At 45.1% G+C, this 22,146-nt stretch overlaps 1 protein-coding gene across 2 annotated transcripts in view; it reads right to left on the bottom strand.

Annotated features, from left to right (window-relative positions):
* PIGB (phosphatidylinositol glycan anchor biosynthesis class B) overlaps positions 1-22,146 on the bottom strand; it is a 706,437-nt gene that overhangs the window by 611,252 nt on the left and 73,039 nt on the right. For both annotated transcript variants that reach the window (XM_069624862.1, XM_069624861.1), the window contains exon 9: positions 12,276-12,340. In XM_069624862.1, coding sequence (XP_069480963.1) covers positions 12,276-12,340 — 65 coding nt within the window. The remainder of the gene's footprint in view (positions 1-12,275; positions 12,341-22,146) is intronic.

Below are 22,146 nucleotides of genomic sequence, written 5' to 3'. Positions count from 1 at the left end.
ATTCCAACCTCTCCATGGACAGACAAGTCAACGCAATAGCCTCCTCAGCTGCGTACCACGCCAAACTAATTAACGCAGTCAGACCCTTCCTCTCCAAAGAGAACTGCACAAACATAGCCAGAGCAATCACCGGCTCCAGGCTAGATTACTGCAATGTACTCTTCCTAGGAATCTCCAACAAAAATCTGAAAAGCCTACAAATCATACAGAACAGTTCCCTCCACGCTGCCCAAGGTATTGCGAAAAGAGAACACATCTCTGAGGCCAGAAAATTAGGCCATTGGCTACCAATAAAGGAAAGAATTGTCTTCAAAGCTCTGACACTGACCCACAAGTGCATCCACCTCACCGCCCCGGTCTACCTCTCACAAAGAATCCACCCGTTCTCCTCCACAAGGCCAACCAGGTAACCATATACCAACATGCTCTGTGTGCCACTAGTAAAAAGAGCCAGAGCAGGAGGATCCAGCTACCCTTATCTCGCACCATCACACTGGAATGCCCTACCTCCCACAATACAAGGTGTGCCCTCCCTCATTACCTTCAGGAAAGCTATGAAAACCATCCTCTTCACATAAGGTCTCTCGCAGCACCATGTTTGCCAATCAACTGTCTGTAATGTAATAACCAATGTGCTGTAATGACTAATCTGCTTGTAGCAATCATAATGTGCCAACGACTGCTACCAATCATGTACCCCCTGTAACTAAGATCCTGCAAGTAACAGCGCCACAATGCCCCTGGGCTGTCTGCGCGCTATATAAATAAATAAATATGCGGCATGTAGGGGGGCCAGGCGTACAGCTAATAGTTTAGCGTAGATTTTAGCATCGCAGTTGATGAGCGAAAGTGGGCGGTATCCGCCGCATTGTGTGGGGGGTTTGCCAGGTTTAAGTAAGACGGTTATTGTTGTTTCAAGGAGAGAAGGGGGAAATTTGTCCATCTCAACCGATTCTTCCCAAAGGGCTATTAGGCGGGGAAGTAGAAGCGATTTGTATCGTTTATAGAATTCTATCGGGATGCGATCTGACCCTGAAGATTTCCCTGAAGAGAGTGAATCTATGGCGTCTGAGAATTCCTCTGGAGTAAATGGGGACTCGAGGGAGCCGATGGTTTCGGGGGGAAAGAATCGAGAGGGGGAGGCTGTCTAGGTAGGAGTCAATCTCCGGGGTCGGGGCAGTGTCCGCGTTATCATATAGGGATTCGTAAAAGGAAAGGAATTCGGAGTTAATATCTTGCGGAGAGGTGGCCAGGGAGCCTTTGGGTCTTTCCACCCCAGGGGTGTGTGGGGAACCCAGCTCGCGACGGAGCAGCCTAGCCAGGAAGCGGCCTGGACGTTCACCCTCCTCATATTTCCTAGCGAGGCCAGGGGTATCCGAGAATTTCAGCTTGCGATCCGCCAGAGAGCGGAACATGTCGAGTTCAGAGCCTATGGATGCTAGGGCTTTAGGGGTTTGATGTAGCGAACATTGGGCTTTTAGGGTCGACAGTGTGGCCTCACTCTCTGTGATATCCCTTCTGATTGATTTGATGATGCCATTTTCCTTGGAGAGTGCTATGCCCCTAATGTATGCTTTGAAAGATTCCCAGAGGGTGGCCTGCGAAGATACAGAGTTGGTGTTTATTTCAAAGAACTCTTCAATGGCCGTCTCCAATTCAGAGCTAAAGGCAGGGTCAATGAGAGAATGAGGTTTCATTCTCCAGTGTCTAATCCGATCACGGTCTGGGCCCCAGCAAAGGGTAATAGTCACTGGGCAATGGTCAGAGAGGGTTCTTGGAAGGATCATTAGTTGGGTCACGTTCCTTATCAGTATATCAGATACAAGCCATCTGTCGATACGGGCATAGGAGTCATGCACCGATGAGTAAAAGGAGTAGGAACGGGAGTCGGGATAGGGGAGCCTCCATGCGTCTACAAGTGCGAGTCGGGGAAGGGATGACAGCGTAGCATAGGCTGCTTTGGAGAGTTGGCGGGGTCTGGATCCGGATCCATCTAGGTCTACATTGAATATTGTATTAAAATCACCCCCCAAAGGATTGGTATTAGAGGGAAACTGTCGAAGAGGGACGTGAGATGTAAATAGAATTCTGGGTCGTCGATGTTGGGCCGTAGACATTTAGTAAAACCACCTCCTTGTTCTGCAGGGTATCATGGAGTAACACATATCTGCCCTGGGGGTCGATCTGTGAGGATACGGGGTCAAACTTGAGGCTCCTGTGAATTAAGGTCATAACCCCGCGGCTTTGGGTAGAGTAAGTAGTGAAGAATCTTTGGGGGCCCCACATTTTGGCAAACTTTTCACAGTGGTCAGCGCAAGCATGTGTCTCTTATAGAAAGAGGATTTTGACCCCGTGACGCTCAGACTGAAGCTGTAGTTGCCTCATCTTCTTGTAGTTACCCAGTCCCCGCACATTCCAACTCATAAAAGTCAAGTTATTCTTGGTTAACATTGTAGCAGTATTTGTTGAGGATCAGTGTACGTCGGTGTGATGCCCTCGGTGGCCGATGGATCGGTCGAACAGCACTGCAATACCATTGGTTCAATACTGCCTCGCACTCAACCTCACCCGTGAACACCAAGCCTTTTTTAAGATAACCCTCAACCTAACCCAATGCAGCCCTCCCCTACTCCCCCCCCAAACAGAGGAATGATAACCCCGTACCCTTCTAACCAAATCCAAACCAATGGCATCAACGCCGGGGGACCTGCGAGCTGGCCTGGCGGCGATGCTCCGAGCTGGAGGCAATGAGGATAGACATGGTGTCTGACAGTAAGATCATTTGTAACTTAGGTAGTATTTTATGTAGTTGCGGCCACCTGATAGTTAAACAATCCACTCGACGTTGGGAGGATAGTTCAATTTCTTCTGGCTCAAAAGTTGTCGTCAACTTTGGCAGCGGGCCCCTTGGAACTCGTACGATCTCCAGGGGGTCCTTAAATGCACACCTCTCCTTTCCCGTATTTTCTCCCACTCTCTCTTGCTGGTCTTAGCCTGGTCTCCTTAACACAATCTTCTCTGGTATCCACATTACCACTTTCATGGGTTAAGTGATATTTACCCCTTCTTAATTCTTTGGGTGTAGTCACTTGGTTTTTATCCGTCGTTGCTCTTGTTGGTCATTGTTCAGTCTTTTTTGTAGACTGACTGGTGACTTTCTAGCCCACTCCAAGCCCCACTCCCACTTGGACATTCCATTAGATCCTATCCTAACATTTGGAAACTTTCATAGTGCCGATCATCAGTGAAGATCTATGTAAGTAGACACAATCCCTTCTTGCCGAAGTGCTGAATTCGCCAATCTTCACATCCACTGTACAGATCTGTCACTGGTTTGGAATGCACTGGAACAGGGTCATGATGTTATTCCTGTAAAGGATAAGCTCATCCAATCTGTTTTCTATTAGTTCTAGTTTAAAAGTGCGTTCACTATTCAGCTTTTGGCTAAGGGACATATTGTTCTTTCTCCCTTTCGTACCTCTGACTAGATCTTTGTTTAGTAGATGTTTTATTCCTACTAATGGGATTGAGAAGCTGGTTGTTTGTCCTCATTCGTAGTTCCGGTGAGCGCAACCTCGATTTTCTTGATGACCTATTGCTCTCGCTTATATTTTGGCCTAACTATCATTGTTTTTAGTTGGTGGGATGGATGTCTTTTTATGGGTGGTGGCCTTACCCCCTCTTCACTTGTTTCTGAAGGGTGCTGGTCCTTTCATAATTTTTCACATCTCTCAGCCAAAGTTATAAAGTTCAAATTATTTTTCCTCTACCAGTTGCATGGAACCAGGTGGGGTTTTCTTTCCAGATCCCTATACCTTGTTTGATGGCGTTTGAAGTTCTGATTCAGAGGCTTCCACCTAATATTCAGATAGGTCCATGAGATCTACACTGGCTTCTGAATCTTCAAACTGGACCTGCTGGACATCAGTAGATTCTGTTTCCAGTTCCAGCACTTGAGGGACCGTCCTTTCACCCGAAAGCACCACTACTCAATTTCTGGGGTGCACTGCTGGAGTCACTTCAAAACCCTTCAGCTCCTTACTTTTTAGTTTCACCGTTACCATGTCAGACACACCCTCTGCAGTTACTACTCTTCTCCCTTCAGGTCGATTGTTCTCCTTTCCTTGCACGAAAAGAGGATAGGTTGCCGGTTCTTTGTCCAAAATATTTCTCTCCTGCTTTGAGCTGGACGGCAGGATGTATGTTCTTTCTTTTATACCTTTCTTTTTCTCTTCAAATCCCCTTTTCGTACTGCTGGTCGTTGCGGAGGAGCAGCCGAGCTTTGTGAAGCATTCGGTAAAACTGTGTGCATGGTTTGCACTGATAATTGACTTAGTTGGCTTAATTGTACTTAAAATTAACTCTATTTCATCCTCTGCTGTTTTCAGGAGATCTTTGGAGGTGGTGATTGTAGCTTGAGATATGTAAGTTTTCTTAGGCTCCTCTTCAGTCTGAGAGACTACGGAAGTTTTTGACAGTACACATGATTCCTCGACTAGTTCTTTATGTTGGCAGGCTTCTGCTGCTGTGGTTTGGAGGACGGTTGTTGGAGGAGTCCAGCCCTCTTTTGGGTCCCAGCGCTCTGACATATCCTTCTAGAGATATTTTTGTGTGTAACATTGCTGCCAGCGTTGTATGGTCCTTCAGCGTGCCATTTAGGGATTCATACAGTTTACTGAAAGGTGCCAGGGCTATGGTTACCGCTGACATTATGGTGAAGAGATCTGGTTTTTTTTATGGCGTTTCTTTGCCGTTTTCTTGTGAGGGCAATGTGGACGATCTTCTAGTTTGCAATGGTGAGCGAGCAAAAAAGTTGAGTTGCTCGCTAGTTGCTTTGAACTCTTCTTTGGGTTGTTTGATGGTTCAACACTTACTAGCTCTTCTAACTCTTTGGAGTTACTTGTTAACATCCGAGGGGATGTACCTTCTCGCGTCTCAGAGGAAACACAGGGCTCCGTAGCACATGGGGCAATTGTGTTGGTATAATTTGAACCAGAGGCTCTAGGACTATCAGTCAAGTTAGGGTCCCGTCCAGTTTCCTAACTGCATCCCATACTTTCTCGAATATTGTTATGCAATTCCACTTGGGGCGAGATCTCTATAGTTTCGCTCCGAAACACTGGACGCACGATATTAGCTTTAGGTAATGGAGCATTTGCTTCGCCAGGCCCCGAATTGCCCCCTTGGTTGTTTAACCCTTGATACTTCAGGTAAGACAACTTATTTGTATCTGTAGTGCTGGGCGTGGTAACTCTAAGGCCCGACTAGGCAGACCTGTGAGGTACTTGATTCATGGGAATGGAGGCTCCTTCCAGTACCTCAGCATCCAACAGTTCGTCTGAGGAAGGCTGTTCGAGAAGCGAGTGTTTTTGAAAAAAGCAGGCCACTGACCCCACAGGTACAGGTGTCGCTGATCTTAGTGGGATTATTTTCTGTGATGTTCTCTTTTTTTCTTGATGTTTACAAACTTTGTTGCAATTTCTCTTTTGGCAAGGTTTATAAGCACCTTGTGATTTAGGTGCCAATTTACTCTTACCAGGTTTTTGACAAGTCTTTGCTGCCACTTCCTGATCTATTGTGGTTCCCATTTTGACAGCTTTTAGTGTCGCTTCTAATATGGAAATATCTGTTAATTCCATTGGAATCAGGCGGTCCCGAGACCGGGTGATTGTTTCCATAGTTTCACTTAAGTTGTCCCTTTTTTCAGGGGGATCGTTCGAAGTTTCTAGGCAGTTTTCCACAGCCGCTTCGATAGAGTTCTCTATGATGGTGTTTGCCTCAGGGAATAGTCGTTCCTTGGACTTGAGTTATTAATTGGACTCAAGAGGTCCATTGGGCTCCTCAGATCAGGCCTGTTCATTACTGGATAAACTTCTATATTGATCTGATTTATTTTCATTGCACAGAATAAAGCACTAGATATGGCAATAGATATTTCTTCCAGTGAATTCAGAAAGCCATGGTTTGTATTTTCACAGTCCGTTTCAATCAACCCTTGCTCCATTTGGAGTATGAGCGGGAATGCGTGTGACAAGCGTTGTAGTTTCACGGCCCGCAGCCCCCACCTTGCACCCTCTATTGTTGGGGACTGTCTCTCCAGTTCTTGACACGGCTTGCCCCAAGTCAAGACTCGGGGACTCCCCCTTACCCGACACGTTTCCTTGCAGGGGGGTTTGTAGCCTCTGGTTAAACATAATTGGTGAGAAGGACAAATCCACCATTGCCCATTGGCCTGCGGGAGACTGAACCTTGTGAGGGCTCCCTCGTTCTCTTCCTCCATTTTGGCCTGCACAGGCTGCGGCTGCACAGGCTGCGGCTCCACCGAAGTCTCGTCCTCGCAAGACTGCGGATGCAAGTTCAGACCGTCCTCCTGCGGCTCCAACACTTGTCTCCCTCCACCCGGAACGAACCGAGGCCAATCGCCCATAGGCACAGGGTGCCCCAGACCCACACTCAGGGTTCGACCCACTCACCTGCTTTTGTACAAGTACTGCAGCCCCCACCAGAAACTGGTAAGTCTGTACTATGGCGCTGGGAATTTTCAAAGTTCATAACACCGGTGAAGGGAGGGATTACAATTGGAATTGAGTTTGGTTGTATATTACAGGGTAAAGTCTGCAGTATATTAAATTTGACATAATCCGGCGTGCTTGTTACAGTTTCTGCTGTAGTTCTTAGAGACGGAGGTGCTGATACGAGCCCCTTCTAAAATTCCATACCTAGGTCCGCTCGTAGAGGGCACCGACTCCGAAGATGTTGCCCCTCTTCCTCCATTCTCCCTTCCACGCACTGCAGCCCGGGTTTCCGCAGACTGCAACCACTACTGCAGCCAACTGTGCGGCGCGAAGGGTTTTTGTAGAATCTCCTCCTTCTCAGTGGGTAAAGGTAGTAAACAGACTACCAAGGTTTCCAACAAGCAGAAAACAGACTGCTGCAGACTGCAACCACCTCTGCAGCCAACTCCAACATTTGTCCCAACAGTGGTGCTCTGTCTGGTGCTTCTGCCTCTTCATTTCAGGGCCCGAGCAACAAGCTCTTATAAGGGGATCCTTGGGGGCATGTGACACAGGTGTGCCTTTTGGGGATTAAAGGAAGGTTTGCCATTTCTTTGATTCACTGTGGTGGGTAGATACCAGATGGATTTTAACATTCAGAATCATTTTTGGAAGTGTGCAGGAACCAGCAGGGTTTCTTCAGGGTTGCTCTTTGGGCAGGTAGTGTCATTTGTGTTTCTGACCTGTCTCTATGTTAAATCGGTAAGGATATAGACCCTCTGGTTATATAGAAGAATGGGTGTTATGCAGGTTCGGAAATAGGAGAAATACAAAGAAGTGGTAAGTTTGTTGGCATAAACTTTAATTAAAAAGTAAATAACGGAAACCCCTAGCTATTATTAAGAGGGGTTTCTCTCCCTCAAATCAAATACTAAGGACCCTGAGAGGATGTCAGAAAAAAGTATATAGTCCACCGTTCTGTGTCCAAAACACATTTCCGTCCCTTACCTTATCAAATAAACTAGAAAGGATGTTGGTGTTCTTCATCCAGAAAAGTGAGTTCCAAGCAGGGTTCCAACTTGGGGGAAAACAAAGTTCTAACATGGACCTGAACAACGTTCCAAACAGTGCACAACAAACCAAGTTCCACAGTTGCAAAGTTCTCTGCCTCAAAAGGAAAGCCAAGTTCCAACTCAAAAATATTAATGTCAAGGAAATGGTTCCTTTCTCTTAGTCTCGCTCAGGTTTCTCACTGAAGTTACAAACACCTGGGGAAATGTATCCCTTTCCCTGGCTTTCTTCAGGCTCCTTACAATGTCAAGTGAGTGCCTTTCTTCTCTTGACTTCTCTCATGCAGTTCTCACAACACCAGGGAGGGTGCTTCCCCTTCCCCTTCCCCTTCTTCACAGCACCAGGCAGGATACTTCCCTTCCCCTGATCTCGTCTTCTCTCGCCTTGCCTTACATTGATTTCAAACCTTTGGGATACGGGCCTCAAACCCAAAAGGTTCTTTTTGACAGTGTGGCAGACTTGGTTCACTAGCCTGCCAAGTACTGGAATGAAGAAGATGACTGATCATGGTTATCTTCATTCGGACGGATCCCAAACCCATCTTCCTTGCTTTCTTTCTTGAGGCCTCCGGAAAAGGTACTTGCTTCCCTTCTTCCCCAGTTTAGCTGGGTCGCGGTATCCCACTGTTCCCTTCTTCCCCTGCCAACCCTCCCGGTCGCACCTGTACCTTTGGGGTCTCTCCCAGTAGTCTTTGGTTGGTGTTGGTGTCTTTCTGCTTTGGGCTTCTGCAGTCTTCTCCCCATCTCCAGTGTGTTGCGGCAGCTACGCAGCATGTGCTTCCCCATGGTTCCCGCAGGGAGAGTTAGGCTCTCGGTCAGTTCCTTTGACAAGAGTTTCTCCTGGGCTCCCCATAATCTTTAGGACATCGCCGGCAGAGGATTTCTGACAGAGTCTCCAGTCCACAGATTCTTCTGCACAGCATTCCTGCTCCTTGCTCCTCCAGGAAGAGCTTCTCTCACACTTCCTGGTTGTGTCTACCCTTTTATACTAGCTCTGGCCAAGCGAACTGGGAAAAACACTAGACTGCTGAATGTGGTTATTGCAGGTAATCCTCATTCCTCCACATTTGCCCCTCCTCACAGTACCAATCCTTTCACTCCCTTCTGAGTCATTAGGGATCTTCCTCATCATAGCGCTGGGAAAAGGATCTTCACTTGGGTAAATACTGTTCTTCCTTATCCTAGTACTTTTAAACAGGACTGAGTCCTCATGAAAAGGGGATCTGAAGTGGAAAAGTGGACGACATCCACGGATTCGTCACAGTGCTGAAACAGCAAACTCAGGTCTGAACATCATGGTTGCATTCTTTCTAAATATTTGGCAGTCATGAATTTTGCAAGTTTTAAGCCAGGTTTTGAATGGGGAGAGGGGGGAGAGGGATAGAATCTGGTATAGCAAGCCGGGCAAAATCAAAAGTGGTCTGGGCCTTGCCACGAAAGTGTATGCCAGAATTTACGGTCTTACAAACAACACATTTTCATTTGATCTATTTCAACAGGGATTTGTAAAAGATACAAGCTTTTTTTGATTACCTACATGTAAAGCCACTTTCTTTAGGGATAGCAGCAGTGGTCAAAGTAGGAGGGAGCGGTACTCCTCTACCTTTTTGAATTAAGTGTTACTGTTCCTATACTTTTTATTTTAAAAGGAAAACGTTCCGGAATGGTTTCATTTCAAAATAAAAGTGTACGAAGAAGTTGAAACTTGCACTTTCAGTGCATTGTATTGAAGGTTCTCTTAAATAGCAGGCACATGTGTTTGAGGGTTTGTATTGTATGTGGCAGGGGAAGTCTGATAGGGTTTGTGGAGACCGGGGGCAGGCCAGTAAGGAACATAGTTACACTACTTCTTCTCATACACTTCAACCACTGGGTAGTGGTTATTGTGTAGATGGATTTCTGAACTCTGACCTGGTGGGCAGAGGTTCAGGAGGCCAACCTAGTTTCTTGGAACAGGGTAACCTTCTGGAAAAGCCAGAGCAATCAAGGTAGCATTGGCGGCAGTCAAGACTGTGTCTCAGGAGGGGTGACTGAAAGACCTCAATGAGCACACACAGTAAAGGACACTACAAATCACTCCCAGACAGGTGTATCTATCATAAACATATAAGCACATTTATTCAAGGCCTTTGAAGTTCACCACACAATAATAATCAACAGTAATACTTTTAGACCAACACAATCCTACTAAAATACATATATGCAATACAAAGTGGCCTAAAGGATTAAACACATAGAATGGGTCCACAACCTGCAAGGGAAGGAAACAGGCAGTGCAAATTATCTTTATGCAGTTCTGCAGTAATCACAATCCCAATCCTAACTGAAAGGCAGTCCAGTCTCCAAGAAGAGGGGAGCCCATTGCTCAAATGTACTTGCAATGCTGGCGCACGCGGTAGTGCAGATGGGAGAAAATGGGGGCTCTAGTAGGGTCTGTAGCAGCTCAGGAGGGTGGGTGAGGTGATGCAGAATATGTTCCCACTATTTGTGGAGGGTCTCCCCAAAAGGGCAGAGCAGGTTCCAAGAGTTGGGAATGGTTCGATAGCTCAGGCTATCAGTGGAAAGGAGAGTGGCCCTCAGGGAACACTTGTGTGAAATAATGGATGGATGTGATAGGGGCCCATTGGTAAGGGTTGCAAATACTCACTGACTCCCGGGGCACTCCTGACCAAACTTCAGCAGTCGAGTCCACTTTGGTTGCAGGTTCAAATGCGATAATTGTGCGGTTCTGCAGCTTTCAACTGCAAAGACACAGCGACGATTCCTCTACGGGACAGTGGCAATATCTCCGCTCCTGGTGGATGATCAGGCCAGTTTCACTGCAGCAGGCTTCAGGGCACAGAGGGGCACAGCAGCAAGGGACCTTCGAAGTTCGTCACTACGGCTGGGCGACACAGTAACAGTGTGTACTCCGGTTCGGGCCCTCTCCCTTTACTCCAGACCTGGGAATGCCAGGTGTATGAAATTCGTTGTCAGAGTGCCGTGAACACAGAGCTTGCGATGTAGCAAGTTTCAAGGATCTCCTCGAAACAGCGGCGATGTCAGAGCAAAGGTCCTGCGTACACTTTCGAGAACGCTTACTTGCAGGGTTTGATGAAGGTGCCGAGAATACTTAATCCCACTATTCCTATGGGGCGAAGCGTCTTCGCAGACCTTCTAGTTCGACCAGATGCAGAGAGGTCCAGCAGGACAACAGTGGGCTCAGGGTGCCAAACCTTCCAGCGGGTCACCAGAGGTTCCTCGACTCGGCTTCAGGATACTTGGATCCTATACTTTTCAGTGGAAACTCAGAAGATAGACAGGGTATGGGTGTTTGGCGCCTTCTCTTATCCAGAATCTCCTTCGGGCCAAAATGAAAAGGAGCCAATGGGAGATCTGCTCACATACAGGCTTACCATACGTTAACCAATCACGGACCACAGTGGTCCTAGTCATCCACAGCACACCAGACTCTGGCACCCAGGATGTGGATTGCAACTAGACAGTGCAGCCCACATCCTGGGGGCACACACACAAGGCATGCAGAAGCCAGCAAAAGCTTGCCGTTTTGTGAGAGAATGCATGCCCAAATAAGGACTGACCTGGGTCGGCTCGACCTGGGGAAGGTGAAGGGGCAACATGGCCAAAAGATAGGAAAAAGAACCTCGAGGCATGCCCATTTTGGAGCCAGACCACCTTTCTGTGCCAAATGTGGTAAACGCAGTTTGCATGGAAGGAAAGGGTTCAAAATATATGAAGAGATAAGCTGCCACCAGCCCTGTCCAAGGCACATCTGCACTTCTCCTAAAAAATCCTTCAAGGCCTTTAGAAATGAAAGGAAGGCCCAAGTGCACTGTACTTTACGGTACATTGTGTACTTGCAACATGTTGAAGAAAAGTTGCAACATTGGAAAGGACTAAGGGAAACAAAGTCTCCCAGGACTGACCGTCTTAAAGGGCATGACAATTTCCCCATAACAAAGTGAGCGAAAAGCCCAGGGGAGTGCAGCTGAAAGCTGTGGTCCACTCGCAAAGTCAGACCATGGTGTTTAAACAGCAGCAAAAAGGTTGTGGGGTACACAACTGGAGGAAAAAAATCACATAAATGGGAATCTATCCTAACAGTTATCTCTGAACTTTTATGAGTTGGAACATAGGACTAACCATTTAGTTGCACCCAGGCACTCAAAAATTAATGTTTCTAAGTCTAGTATGTATAATATTATATATATTATATTGATATGAACCACTAATACCAGATATTAACCCACCTCGAAGTACTAAAATTAAATGCAATCGTTTTGAGAAGAAATAAAGAGCGGTGGACTGTGAAACTACCTATTTGACCATAATTTTGATTTCATGATTCCAGTGTTCATGCCCGCAACTAGGCGATTTAAAACTGCAATGCATCTTTTGAGCTAGAGTGCATAGCCTTGTAGCCTTAAAAAAGGTAAGAAATATCTATTTTGAATTAAAGTTATCTCGGAGAAAGAACAGCTGTCCACTATTCCCAAATTATTCCGAGTACATAGTATGAGACTGGTCTACATTATATAACATAACAGTAATTCATACTAAGTTAGACAACACTGTGTTGGCGACCCAGCACCAAGGGGTGTCTTGAGTGCGTTCTGTATAAATAGTATAACATAATCATGAGATACAGCATTCAAGAAAACAAGAAAAACTAAAAATGGACAGACTGACAAAAGGAACAGTAAATTCTTACCACAAAAGACCATGCAGAGGGGCAACACAGGATAAATAAACCGGAATTCTTTATGACTCAACATGCTGAAAGAAACCATGCAACAAATAAAAAAAACATTACATACAATTGTATATAACAGAAACAACAATATCACAGCAAATATTATTTGAAAAACATTAAAAATCCCCACCATCGAGTATGGAGTCAGATTATTTCTCATGTAATGATGTACCTGCAGGACAGTGTACAACATTATTTGCAAAGCTAAATTACAAATATTAAAAAAGGGAGCATGCTCAGGACAGAGACTCTTCCCCAAAGCACCTACCATCAAGTACTTTATGTCAGTCCACTCCTTGTTACGAGAACCATTTTATTTTGAACATAGTGCCTGCTTGCATAGCATTTTCTCTCATTTTCAAAAGGATCTGCTTCGGAATGTTAGTTTCTGGGTCTTTTATATTCTGTCAAAATCAGATTGCAGCTATTTGTGTAGACCTTAGTTTAAGGAAGTGGGCTTGAACAGGCTTTCCATCATAGTCACAGCACCACTGGCCTGGCTCTGCAGTTTGGAACCGATTTCAGCCGCTCAAAAGGGGCTTCTTTGGTTACCTATCTTTTAAAAAATGTGCTGCTATGCAAGATGGCCAGGATTTTGTTGCCTTGAAGCAAAATATGCAATCAAAGCCTTGGGTGAGTAGACGCCATAACAAATTACTTGTTAATTATTAAGAAGATGTCACAACAATGGGGAAATGGTTCTTTGAATTAGAGTCTGGTCAGTATCAGATTCCTGAGTTTACCATTGTAAACCCTGAGTTGCAGTCTCGGCTCAACATAAGGCTACTCTGCAATGTATCTCCAACCTCTAAATCTACTGGGAGACTCCGAGTTGATGTTCAACTATGGGGACCGAGACGCACTACTCCAAAAAGCAAGAGCCAAAAGGCACACCGACTTAAAACAGCGCAAGAATTGCTTTCTTCCCCGACTACACCAGGGAGGTTCAGAAGGCCAGACAATCCTTCGATCAGCTAAAGAAACAATTGCAAGTTCTCAATGTCAAATACGGCCTTGTGTTTCCAGCCCAACTCAAAATATATCACAGTGGAACAACGGTTCACTTCACTGATCCAAAAGAAACCTGGAGATGGGCAGAGCAGCACATTGAAGGTGACAGGAGAACGTTGAAAGGAACCCACGGGCTCGACAAGAGAGAGTGCCACAGCAAGAACCAGAAGTGAACCCTCATGGGGAAGAGGTCGAGTGATCGCAGGTGACGATCACCTAATAAGTAATGCGCCCCCATGAATATAATAGAAGAATAGGGATGCCGTAGGTGGATCGCAATGCTACAGGCTAAATGTAGATGAAAGACATTATGGCGGCTGCTACGAGGGTGCCCTCCCCCCCTGCGGACTGCCTTAAGTGTACAGCACTTAATAGGGATTTTGTTTGCCCGATTATCGGCTGTCTTGGCTGGCATCAGCAGTTGTTAAATGTTCGGGCGACAGATGCTTCGAGTTGGGCGGAGTATAGGGTGGGAAAGGGATGATTAATTGTTAATGTTTTTGTTATTATCTGGGTCTGGAAGTCAACACATACATATTGTGTAAGAGCGCTATGCACCGCAAAACGACCGATACTACACCCGTGAGCAATGTGGGAGAACATATGCATCACCCTAACTCCCATACTGAATGGCCCCCATTAATGCAGATTTCAGAACTCTACGTTTCCTGGCCTGGAATTGCAACCGCCTGGGTGGAGGGATCAAAAGATGGCTGGTCACCCAGTTTTTAAACATGCACACGCCGGATGTGGTCTTCCTGACTGAAACACACCTGAGAGGGACCACGTGTACTTTCTTCAGGCATACCAACTATTGGCTGGCTATACACGCTGGATTTACCATGGGTTCCCGAGCAGTGATTATACTAGTACACAAAAAACTGCCTTTCTCCCTTACAAATGTGACACAAGACACTAGTGGCAGATTTGCGTATATAATAATAATATTATTATTATTAATCACTGGGTCACTGTGGAATCAGTCCATTGCTATGCTAGTGGTGTACTCGCCCCTGGGCGCTGCTACCCGCACTAATAGATGACATCACGCCCATAATCTCTAGAGATGGATCTAATCTCTTGATAATAGGTGGGGACTTTAAGGAAGTTATGGAAGTAGGAATGGACCGTACACACCCACGAGGGAGAGACCCCGCTACCCGCACCAAACTTGCTACATTTACTACTGCATCAGGCCTGCGCGATGTGTGGCGAGACCTACATCCAGGTGAGAGGGAATCTTTTCCTTTTGACTTATTACTATATGATTCTAAATGCAACAGTGATAGATTAATGTCCCCAGCACCCTAGAAATTGAAGTCACCTGAGGGTGTAGGTAGTGTCTGTGGCCCATCCCAAAAGGTTACCTACTGATTTAGAGATATTAAGAGTGCGTATGTCATGAAGTGTATTTGAGTGTTACTATTATATTGCTCCCTTCCGAAGTAGGCTTATTCTAACTGACGGATAAATCAATTAATAATTGTTTATTCAAGAAACCTTGAGTGTAAGAGTTTATTTGAATACTTGTAACTGTAAATCTCTGTGTAACTCCACTACAGCTCACACTGGCCCCTCTTGAGATAAGCCTGGCTGCTCAACACGCTACCAAAACTGTGTAGTACAAGCTTATACCAAAGGTTGGGTTTCCTACACCTGTAGTCAGAGTTGTTTGTAGTGTTCCCAGAGGTCACGGCATACAAACTTTGCATAACAATATGAAACAAGTACACCATTGTTACCTGAAGCTGAGAGAGTGGCACATAACTTCTGGATAATTACTTGGGCTGATACCTGGCAGAAAGGTGGGAGTAAAGCTGGGGATGGGGAACCAAATGCTTGTGAAGAATATATTCTCAAGTAAAATACAGCCTGTGGTGCAAAAGACTGCTGAAGCTAGAAAGGAGAGTATCATGGGCAGAAGCAGGTCATTATTCTAGTAGTAAGACAGACTGAAGAGGCGAAGGGCCTGCCCCTTTTAAGAAAGCAATTAAAAGGAAGAGTGCCTTGCCTACCTGAAGAGGTTGCAGTGTCTGGTCAAAACATACCTAATAATTCAACAGTACTGAGCCGTGGCAGTAGTACTTGAACTGTGGTGGTGTATTAAGTTGTCAGCCGATGTCACATTGAAGTGATTTGAAGCAGTAACGTACTGTGGGACAAAGGTGACTGTACTCATAGTACCAACAGAAGTGTGGTTGTTGAAAATAGAAGCAGCGGCACAGAGAACGCCGCCTGATAAATATACCAAATGTAAAGTTGTAACTGAAGAAGTCCTACGGAAGGGTGTATTATTGGCAGTGGGGAATATTACACCTTATTTTGAACTGTGGCAAACTATCTGACAAGTACAACATAACAAATTCATCTGTTAAAGAGGTTATGAGGCATACAATCAGAATTATAGTTAATACTGATAAATTACTGCTTGTTAAGCAGTAGAAGTTCCATAGTCTGTACAAATTGAGTGACCGCCTGACATTTCCTGTGCATCCATAAGATATCGCCTCAGGGGGCCTCATATGTCCTTCGGTCTACAAGTGGTAGAGACTCCCTTGACATAGTTATCTTCGCATTCCTGTACATACAGTAAGTCTCAGAGCCATGCCTGCGGGGTGGGAGCAGTGTTCGCTGTGCAGGCTCCGACTATGTTTCTTTTAGCCACTGCTCCAGCAACCGCGAAGAGTCTGCGGGTTACAATTGAGACCTTGCCTAGGTCTCCAAGTAGATATTTTAATGGGGTGGCTGGTATATGTATGTCTAGTATGTCACTCAGCATTGTAGCTACCCCTTCCCAGAAGTGTCTGATCTGGGGACAATCCCAGTACATGTGTATGAATTTCGCCGCTGGAGCATTACATTTAGGGCAGTTCGATTGCTTTGAGGGGTCGAATTTAGTTATTTTACTGGGAGTGATATGTAAGTGATTTCAATATTTTGAAATGAACTAGCCTAAAATTGGTGTTCATAGATACATTTCGTGTATTGACAATATTTTGCCCATTGCTGTTCTCCATTTGTTATATTTAAGTCTTGTTCCCACTGCTCCTTCATCTTGTTTTCGGAAGAGGTATGTGATTGGACCACTTCATACAATCTGGATCTATTGCCTATGTAGCCCTCCTGTGACATAATCGCGGTTAGAAATTGGTGTGTGGGAGGTGCGTTCGGGAAAGAAGACCATTGTTCTCTACATGCTGCTTTCAGCCGGTGATACTGCAGCGTCGTGGGGAGGCCAGGTCCTACTTTCACCTCTACAACTTCCAGTGATACAAATCTCCCGTTTGGCTATAGATCTCCCAGGCGCATTTCTTTACCAGGGTCCCATCTACTCTGTAATGAGGCGTCATGCGTAGGTTCATGGTTAGGATAATTCCATAGGGGTGTGAAGGGCCAGTATGGGTCCACACATCCCACCCTGTGAAATATTTTGGACCAGGCACAAGCTGTGGAACTCACCGGGTCAACCTCTCCCATGTCCTAGGTTTTGGCAAAAAACATGGCCTGTAAGTTTATTGGGGCAGCTGCAAATTCCTCAGCTCGTATATGTGCATACTGCTCTGTGGTCGTGGACCAACATTCAGCAAAGTGCGCTTGCACCATCTCAAAATATAGTAGGAAATCTGGAGCCGCAATTCCCTCTGTTTCGTATCTCTCGCACATCTATGGCCACCAGAGCCTCACCGCCGCCTACCCCCCCCCCCCACCCCACCCCACCCCTCACACACAAAAACCTTGACGCCAGCTTCTGTAGTTTATCAAAAAATTGTCTCCATGGCCAAATCGGGATGTTGCTAAAAAAAAAAAAAAAAGGTAACAATTTTGGCACCACCACCATTTTTAGCAACGCTAATGGCCCATGCAGGGATATCGGAAGTTTGTCCCATACATTGAGTTTGTGCTCAAGGAGAAGGAGGTACGATTCATAATTCTTGGCGTATAGGGTGTGCCTGTCCATTGCCATAATGATGCCTAAATAGCGTGTTGAGTTGGGGGACCATCGGAATTGGGAGGTAGCCTGAGATTATTTTGTGACTTGGGGCAAAGGAATGATTTCCAATTTAGATTGGCTAATTTTGTAACCCGAGTACCTTGCAAAATCGGTTATCTCCTGCATCACTGGTTGTAGGTTGACTACTGGGTCTCTGATGTAGAGCATGGTGTCATCTGCATACAGAGAAATGAATTGTGGTGGGCTTCTAATAAGTATGCCTCTCCATGCGTGTTTGTGTCTCAGTTTTGCCGACATGCCTTCTATAGTAAGTGCAAATATAAGGGGTGACAATGGGTAGCCCTGCCGTGTGCCTCTCTGCAGTGTGAACCCGGGGGATAGTGTCTTATTAGTTCTAATTCTGGCTTTGGGGTTTTTATATAGAAGTCTAATTTAACTCCGGAAACTTGGGCCAAATCCCATTTTGTGTAAGATAGCATACATATACCACCATGACACCGAGTCAAATGCTTTTTCAGCATCTAGAGCGACTGCTATCGTTTTGACTTCAGGATCTAATTATGAAGTGATGTCGAAAGATCTACGGAGGTTCAAGGCAGTGGAGCAGGTGGGGATAAAACCTGATTGATCAGGATGTATCAATTTATTCATGTACGGTAGTAAATGGTTGGCCATTACCTTGGCGTATATCTTATTGTCTACGTTAATGAGGGATAGGGGTCGATAGGAAGTGGGCATGTGTGGGGGCTTATGGGGTTTGAGAAGAACTGTAATTATGGCCTCCTTCATAGTGTCTGGTAGTTCTCCATTCTCCAGGGCTCCTTCCCATACTTCCAGTAATTTAGGAGCAAGCTCAGTTTTGTAAGTTTTGTATCGATCCGCTGGGAGGCCATTGGAGCCGGGTTTTTTGTCCGCTTGCAAATCTGCGATTGCCTGTTCTATCTCCTCTGTAGTCATGGAAAGGTCTAATATCCCTTTGCCTTAATGGTCCAGTGTGGGTAGCGGGAATGAATCCATGTACCCTTGCAGCTCCTCCGGGGACACCAAGACTGCGTTTCCATACAGTTTGGCGTAGAAGTTGAGGAATACTTCATTTATTTCATGCGCATCTGCATGCGCTAAACTGTGGCAAATTATCTTGAAGAAGAGACAATTTATCATCATGACCAGAATTACCATTGGTGCCATTTCTTTTCTGGAAGTTGGGGGATCTTTTCATCCAGGAACAAATTGTTGTTACCAGTGGATTTCTGTTAGTTGAACTTTTGCTTTGATTTGGACTATCAAGGTATAGTTCAAAACCTTTATTTTTCTTTGATAAACATTTTGGAAGTTGACTTTGAAACCTGGGGAAGGGACCTTATCCAGGTTAAGAGAAAGCCATTCAGACATTGTGTTAATAATATGGGGTTGCTATATAATTTACTTTGTATGTTTGTTGTTTAATGTGAGAGCCAGTTTACCCATGTTAGGGAATGTTCCCTTAGCCTTTAGACTAGGTAGGGAGTTCCTCTGTAGAGTAGGACAAGCAAGGTATTTTCTTTATACAATTACTTTAATAAAATGGCATATTTTGAGAAATCTACAAGCAGTTGTCCGTCTCGCATTACGGACCCCTCGCAATGGGCAGAATGATTTTTGTTTCCAAATTAAACTTCATTTCTTTTGTAGAAGGGTAAATGGGTACAATGAAAACTTCATCGTCCCCATTTACCCTTCTACTCCAAACTTGTCCTAATAATCATCTTCAACATCAAAATAAACCCCCATCAATTCCACCCAATATCCCAACAAAGACCCCCACCAACATCCTCTTCTGCCCCAACCGACCCAGCAGCATCCTTTGAGCATGAAGTCTTCAGTTCAACATACCCGCATCCATCTATATCACAATCCTTAGAGAACTGTGGGACAAAGGACTTCCTTTCGGGCAAAGACCTCTTTATCTTTTGTCCACTCTAGGATTCAATTCACCCTCCTTGCACTTTCTCAACTGTTATCGCCATACCAAAAGGAGAACCACAGAATTTCCACATCCATATATCATTTAACCAAGCTGTCAACTTTTCTATTTGGTAAAGATCATTGGCCTTTCTCATCCAGCTGTAGAGATTATTTAAACTATTTTTCCTTTTAATAAAATTGTGTTTCCCGACTCATCCCATACCCCAGGGAGTTGGTGGCCATCAGGTCTAGGGCCTTACACACACACACACACGCATACGAAGGTTTGGGTTTGTCTTCAGGACACAGCACTTAGTTGTGCAGACTAGTAGGTACTTACCCGCTTGCAAGGGGTTATGGCTTCTTGCTCCCCTCATACCCCACACGCCCACAACCCTGGCATTTTATGTTGGGCGCTTGCCCGTTGCAAAAGATCCACAGGCCTTGTAAATTCTTGAACATCCCTCTAGACCTGTAGGGCGAGTTTCTTAGTTTACATACTTGACCTAAGAGAAATGGACTTGCCCCGTCAAGACCAGTGACAGCTTATTTTCCAGAGCTGTCACTATAAGCACACTTCTTATTTGGTGCAATGCTGCCACCTAAAGGCCATTCATGTACAGCGAAACTTTAATTTGTCATTTACTACAAAGTTTTTTTGCTGTAAACGTCAAATTCAAGTTTCAAACATCCACACTCTTTCCAGAAAGGTAGAGTACCATGCAGGTGGCACTTGCCATTCATAAAATCTCCTTGCCAACGCGAGGGGACTAGTAGATTTTGCAAGCCCTGTATCCAGATATTGGGGTCAGGAGAGTCCTTGTATAGGCATTACTGTTTTTACATATGCTTGGTATCTTTTTAATACTGTGTATTATATTAGTACTAATTTGACCTGATAGTTTATGTCCAACTGTTATTATTTTTCCTCAGTATATCGTTGTTGTGTATTATCTACAGTTATGTGTGTGGACTACTTGTACCTCTGTGTCAACCTACTACCCTTACCTGAGAATTACGCCTCAACATTCTACATAGGCTGCCCATGTTTAATAGAGGTTTGGCTTCCCTTTCTGGTCAGGTCTTTTAGCTTTCCCATAAGGGTTAGTTATTGCAGTATCAACAGAGGGTAGTACACAAACTGTTAATGCTGTGGTTTTCTAAGATGTGTTGCTCAAGCATCAAATACAATTAAAAAATGTCCTGAGGACAATATAATGGTTTCACAGAATATGCATCTGCAGAACCACACACTGACCATGTCCCTGCAGAAATGCAGTGTTTCCACAGTATTTGCAACCTCTGTCCCTTTCATCTCATCTTCCTGCTCTTTTCTATCAGCAGACTTAAGGTCTGGATTCTTGGGCAGGGGTACAATACAGCAACTTCTAGACAAGCTTAGGCACTCAGACTCCTGTGGCAGCGATTCACCATATGTTGGTGATTTGGCACACTTTAAATGCTGACCTTCAGTAATGTGAATGGAAGTACACAACTGCAGTAATTCCTTACATATTACAAATCAGAGAATTCGGAATGAGCAGCTATGCAAGATTTTTATGAAAACAAGGATATTTTGCACTTTTGTGTTCTTCAGAATGAGGGCGGAAGTGTGGCCTATCCATAAAATCTCTGACAAAATATATCTGAACAATTGTTCAGGCAGTCCATCTTGCAACCTGGCCCCTGTGACGCGAGTGTCCACTTTCTCGCTCTCTGTGCCCTGTGCCTTCATTTTTGCCCCTTTCTGCTGTTTGTCCACCCTTTTCTCGCCTTTCATCCTCCTTTCGTCATCTTTCCATGCCTCTGCCTCCGTTTTAACCACTTTCTGCCGTTTTCTGCCCCTTACTGCTGTAAGGAACTCATGGTGGCAACAGTAAAGACAGACACAGGTCTAATGGGTGAAAAAACCGCCTAATCTAAACCTAAATCTAAGATGGGAGCAAGTTACGACCATCAAATAATACTAAGGCAATCCTAGCGGCATCTTGTAAAATAAAAAAAAGGTCTATACTAAAAGAAAATATTGTCAAACCTTACAACTAAGTTACAAAATAGTGTGGGATTATGTTCACAAGAAAATAAAGAAGTGTTCACCAAATAATAAGTCAGGATGATATTGCTGGGGTCTCCCTTCCCCATAGGACACCGAAATTAGCCAGCTAGTAAATATAATTTCTACCATTACTGTGTACCAACCTTTAGGTGGTTTTATTTTACTGTTGTGTCCCAGAAGTAGACATTCTCCCTCTACCCAGATATCTCAAATTTAGGTGTTTTGCATTTACTTTCCATTTATTTATTTTTTATTGTTTGCTTGTTAGGTGCATATACAATAAGAATATACTTTTTCAAAGCGCCCACGGGCCAGAGAGAGAGGGAGGGTACATTACAACACAATATTAAGAGCTGAGGGGAAGAGGAAGAGGGACAAAGTTACTATGCCTTGTGAGTATGGAGAACGTGCAAGTGCAGAAAGGAAGAGGGAAGAGGGGGTAAGTGCTGGGCAGTCAGAGCTCGTGGGAGAGCGATGGAGGAAGTGCTAGGAATGTGGAGTGCTACACGGTCAGAGCCACGGGAGGTGCAAGTGCGATCCTCCAGAGCGGAGGGTGTGCAGATGCAAAGTGCTGTGCATTGACAGGAGCAGGGAGTAATCAGTAAGGGAGGTCAAGGTCCCGAAGATGCATAAGGGCCAAGGACACCGATTCAGCAACTGAGGGCTAGCAGAGGAGAGAAGGTGGGAAGGAGGAGGAAAAGAGGAAAGTCTTAAGGAACTTCTGGAATTTGAGGAAGTTCTGCTCAAGACGCAGGGGGAGGCTTTTCCAAAGGAGGGAGCCTGCAGAGGAAAAGGAGCAATCACCTGCCCTCTTTTTAGCAAAAAGCTTTACACACAAAGAGTTGGTGCCAGAGGAGCAAAGAGGT

This window comes from Ambystoma mexicanum, chromosome 11, assembly GCF_040938575.1.
Source record: "Ambystoma mexicanum isolate Mex_15411 chromosome 11, UKY_AmexF1_1, whole genome shotgun sequence".
NCBI classification, from domain to species: Eukaryota; Metazoa; Chordata; class Amphibia; order Caudata; family Ambystomatidae; genus Ambystoma; species Ambystoma mexicanum.
The sequence above is the reverse complement of the archived record's forward strand: the minus strand, read 5'-3'. Positions and strand labels throughout refer to the sequence as shown.